At 43.6% G+C, this 4,946-nt stretch overlaps 1 protein-coding gene across 2 annotated transcripts; it reads left to right on the forward strand.

The window, feature by feature from the left end:
• The first annotated feature begins 6 nt into the window (after positions 1-6).
• On the forward strand, positions 7-4,057 carry LOC307032639 (uncharacterized protein). 2 transcript variants are annotated; one of them, XM_079670769.1, is made up of 3 exons: positions 14-1,151; positions 1,882-1,946; positions 2,712-4,057. In XM_079670769.1, the coding sequence occupies exons 1-3, from the start codon at positions 1,004-1,006 to the stop codon at positions 2,916-2,918; spliced, it is 420 nt and encodes a 139-aa protein (XP_079526895.1). In that variant the 5' UTR covers positions 14-1,003; the 3' UTR covers positions 2,919-4,057. The 2 variants fall into 2 exon arrangements, 1 of the variants encoding a protein (XP_079526895.1); XR_013806333.1 differs by lacking the exon at positions 1,882-1,946 and having other exon boundaries at positions 7-1,151.
• Positions 4,058-4,946: the final 889 nt, after the last annotated feature.

Consider the following 4,946-nt stretch of genomic DNA (forward strand, 5'->3'; position numbering starts at 1 on the left):
GATCTGAGGCCTCCTATAAAAAGCAGTCAGTGGTGTTGAGAAGGGGTGGTATACTGTGTGGATGGTGGAGGGCAGCCATGTGCTCACAGTGGATGCAACAAAAAAAAAAAATCTGTTTTCTATGGAAAAAAACCCAAACTGCCTGCTCTCCTATTCCTCCATAGCTGCTCGGGCATCCTAACAAGTGGTGTCAGAAGTAAAGGCCAGCAGACAAAGATGCCGGAGGAACAAAGACGGCAGTGCAACAGATGGAGCCAGATGACGGTGCACCGGCTGTCCAGCAAGGGGCGACGGCAGACAACACTCCTGAGCAACTGGAGGAATTGACAAAGATGGTGAAGTCTCTGGTCACTTTCAATACATCCAGAGATCGGCAATGGGAGAAAGAGTCCGTGCACCAAGAGCAGAGATGGAGGAACATGCACCTTGAGTTTCAAAAAATACAAGCCCAGGTGTCAGAATTAAGAGAAGAATCGGAAAACAGAACTGATTACCGTCGCCATGATGAGGAGGATGATGATGATGATGATGACAACGACGGGGAGGAGCTCAGGTTACGAGCAGACAGATCCGACCCGCGGGATGAGCTGCCCTTGCCGAGAAGAGCACCACACGTCCGTAGAGATCCCAAGTTAATGCCACTCACTCCTGAAGATGATATTGAGCACTTTATGACAACATTTGAAAGAATGGCCACTGTCTGCCTATGGCCGAAAGAAGATCGGGCTATTCAGCTTGTGCCAATGCTCCCAGGTAAAGCACGCAGTGCCTTTGTTTTCATGGACATCGCAGACTCAGTAGAATACGAAGAAGACAAAGAAGCTATTTTGGCTAAATATCAGATCACAGCTGATACCTACAGAAGAAGGTTTCGGTCATTGGAAATATATCGGGGGGAAACTCCACGTGAACTCTATGTAGGCTACGGTTAAAAGATGTTTTTTACAAATGGGTCAAACCAGGGCAAGCCGAGGTTAAAAGGATACTGGAGCAGTTCTTGAGAATGGTGGACCCGGAGCTAGAGGTCTGGATCCGAGAGAGAGACCCGCAGTCTGCTGAGGACGCTGCCAGACTAACAGAGGTTTTCCTGTCAGCCAGAACCGGGACCAGAAGAACCACCTCCGGCCGTGAGGCATACTTCGCTGCACGCAGTAAGCCCGATGGGGGTGAATGGGGTGGTCAAAATGAGATTAGGCCTCGGAATAATCCGTCATCTTTCACTAGCCCTAGCTCGAAGTCGTTTCCCAGCGCAGACACACGCTGCTATCAGTGTAACAGTTTAGGTCACACTCAGTATACCTGCCCAGCAACCAGACAGAGCAAGCCAGCCCTGTTGTGTGTAGTTCCCAGACCCACCCACCCTGCTCCTGGTAATGCTGATGCACTCACTGCCCCAGTGTTAGTAAATGGTCGGCGGGAAGAGGCACTCTTAGACTCTGGTAGCTTTCAGACGGTGGTTTTGGCTAGCATAGTGCCTAGAGAAAGGTGGAGTGAGAAAGTGTAACATTAGTTGTGTCCACAGTGATGAAAAGTTGTACCCCACAGCTGAAGTTTATCTTACCGTAGGGGGTCAGACTTACCTCCTCCCAGTAGCTTTAGGGCCTAAACTACCATACCCAGTTATCCTTGGCCATGATGTCCCCACACTGCTTGATTTGGTAGATAAGGCTAAGACTGACAGAGGGATTCCCAGATGGGTAGAGGCGGGGGTTAAGGTTCCTGCCCAGGAGTTGGATCAGCAGCAACAGTTAGAGCCCCAGGTGTCAGCAAAAACATGTAACATGGTGGTGACTAGGGCACTAGGGACTGTGCACGAAGTAAACGTGAGAAGTAGTGATGGATTGTGTGATGAGTAAACTTACTGTCTGTTCTCTCTCCCAGGGTGTTCGGGCAAAAGAGTTCCTCCGGGCCCGCACACCTCTAAATATAGTTCCGGGAGGGAAACGGCAAGTGGTAGTCTCCAGGGGGGAGTTCGACATTTGTGTACATAGCTGTATCTATTTAATGTATATTGTCATAGCTGTATTCAGGTGTAAAGTGGTGGGAAAATATTTGGTAAATGTGTATATAGTGGTAGTCAATTGTTTGCTTACATAAATATAATGGTATGTGCCAGCCAATGAAGATCTGAGGCCTCCTATAAAAAGCAGTCAGTGGTGTTGAGAAGGGGTGGTATACTGTGTGGATGGTGGAGGGCAGCCATGTGCTCACAGTGGATGCAAAAAAAAAAAATCTGTTTTCTATGGAAAAAAACCCAACCTGCCTGCTCTCCTATTTTTCCTCCATGGCCGCTCGGGCATCCTAACAGTCCCCTTTAAAGTAACTTCTAAACTTGAATTTGTGAAACTGATTAGCTGCCTTAAGACTCTTGCACTCGTTTGAGGAATGGACAGTAGTTTACAAAATGTGTAGTAAATTAGCTTGAACAAACACTGAACACCAGTGTGTTGCTTTAAGAGTTTGACCTAAACAGACTCATAAACAATGACTGTGGTAAACTATTCATTTATAGATATGACCTCAGTGCATTCAGCGAATTCAGCTGTGAACATCAAACACATGACGCAGCACTACTGAAGTGCCTCCACACAGAGGTGATTGTCAGGAATTATGCTTCCATTGTACCCATATAAACAATGCAGAGCTCCTTTAACCTAAATAGGGGATTTTTTAAATAGTTCCTCTGTCATGTCTGTCTTTTCCCCTCACAGTCCGGCAGGCTGCTCTTAAACACACGGACAGTTTCGGTCTGGGCTGCCAACCCAAACAGTGTAATCACTCCGCTCACTCCGCTGCTCATGGTACAGGGAGCACTGCAGTCGTCCAAGCATGGAGAGGGGGAGGGGGGGATATTAGGTTCTCCTCCCCAGAGATCAGACACACCGGATGCGCTCCACCAGCTGTACCGGCTGCTCTGATGGAGCTCCTTCACTACTGATGACAACTGAAAAAATGAGGGGGGGCTCCCTAAAATCAGTCAACACTCAGAGGGTTGTCTTTGTTCGTTAAAAATGTAATTAATCTAACTCTGAAATGAAATACTGTAAACACCACATCCACATTTTGAACATCATGTAACTAAGGCTTATTATGTATTTGTAATATGTGCAGTGACTGAACAAAAAATGTAATGTAAATAATCGTATATATTTATAGATAATGTATGTGAATTCTCAGCCTTATATTACAGTCGTGTCCGTTAGGTGCTAGGGGCCATAGTTCAAGTCCACTTATACAGTATCCGACATGGGAACACCCGCGTTTAACTTGATGGTTGATTTGTTGCAGTGCAGACTTATATTGTATTTGGCTGATGATGAAGAATTACACTGTCAACTGGTTTAAGTAAAGATGTCATGTCATTGCCTATTGATTTATGTGTACATTTCTCAGTGGAAAACATAAATTACTTAAAAGGTCAATTTCACAATCTACTGTACACAAACATCCACTCATTTTTTATTGATAATTTTCATAAATTCTATCCTAAAGGGCCTTTAAAGAAGTGCCTAATGCTTTAGTGGTGACAGTTTTATCAGGAAAACACATGTTTCACTGCACTGAGTGTTCCTAATCATCACAGAGCTTTAACAAGGCACTTATGATAAGCCCTTTAAATCCTCACTTCCACATCAGCGACATTGTTATCACGCTGCTTTCCAAGTGCTTGATCTAATCGCAATCAGTGATGATGAATCACAGTGGCCTGAGAACATATTTCCCTTCAAGGAGAATTTAGTAACATGAATATTCACTGTGGTTATTGTTGCTGAAATATGTTTGCTGGTATTATAATGCTTCTATACTGTCTTCTAAAAAAATATGATTTCTGTGGCCACATCTTTTTGAGTACTTCAATTTTTTCTGGACAGCTTCATTGCTTTACATCGTGAATGTCCCGCCAGAAGTGGTAGGAGTACTCAAATCCCTTATTTAAGCATCATAATGTAAAAGTTATGATTAAATAAATTAAACAAGCACTGACTGTACAATAATCATCAATTGTTTAACTATCACCGTGAATATTTAGTATTGTTGTAAAAATAAAACACTGAAATTTAGTGATGTAGTTGAATCACATGTAACCAAAATACTCATGCATCTGACAATTGGATTTAAGGACCGCACTTCAGCAAATGTACTTATCCACTTTCCACATCTTGCATTCAAGTGTATAAGTTCCTACTGTAAACGTGTGTAGTGCTGCCATCTGGCCTACAGCCATAATAAGAGTCTCCATACAGTATAATTGTAAATTGTAAACAGCATATGACAGTTTACGCCAACACAGACTAAAGCCAGTTCACATTGCCAAGATGTTAAACAACAAGCTTAGTGTGGCTACAGAAATGCTTTATGACTGTAATTGTTTAAGTGGGAGAGATACTCAGCATACAGTAAGTAAGAACATTTGGCTTGGGTTATTACTGAATGGGCACATTAAACTGATTTATCTGTGGTCGATGTAATCATACATTTTCAGCCTCAGTTGAGATGGTTTGGTTTGGCCATTTTGTTTCACACTTCACTGAAACAACAAGTGTAGAGTTGCTGCAGACCCCAATGATGACTAACTTCACTTGGAGGATTTGTTTTAAAAAGCGAAGGTCAGACATGGGGTTGTAAAAGCAAAATTCCACAATGAGTTCATAGCTGGACCGGCCAAACGTCATATTGGGAAATAAAAATCAGGCATGAATCCTTGTCCCTGTATACATTGTGAAAGGAAAAGAGGAGAGCATGTATAAAATGTGTCTTAGCCATATACAAATGGCTCGAGATAGAAGGAAGGAATGGCGAAACATGATAAATTCTGGAAAAGTGAGCAATCACATGGATCTTCACCTCTCCTGGATACAATGAGGCCTACACAAGCAGGTTTGGGGAAACATAAAACAGAAGTGACCCTCTGCCTTTGAGGGGCTCACTCCCACCACATCTTTCAG

This window comes from Notothenia rossii (assembly GCF_949606895.1).
Source record: "Notothenia rossii genome assembly, chromosome: 1".
In the NCBI taxonomy this organism is placed as follows: Eukaryota; Metazoa; Chordata; class Actinopteri; order Perciformes; family Nototheniidae; genus Notothenia; species Notothenia rossii.

Coding starts and splice junctions, on each gene's coding strand:
- LOC307032639 (XM_079670769.1), top strand. CDS start 1,004: ATGGTGGACCCGGAGCTAGAGGTCTGGATCCGAGAGAGAGACCCGCAG. Junction 1,152..1,881: donor GGCATACTTCGCTGCACGCA/GTAAGCCCGATG, acceptor TCTCTCTCCCAG/GGTGTTCGGGCAAAAGAGTT. Junction 1,947..2,711: donor ATAGTTCCGGGAGGGAAACG/GCAAGTGGTAGT, acceptor TTCCCCTCACAG/TCCGGCAGGCTGCTCTTAAA.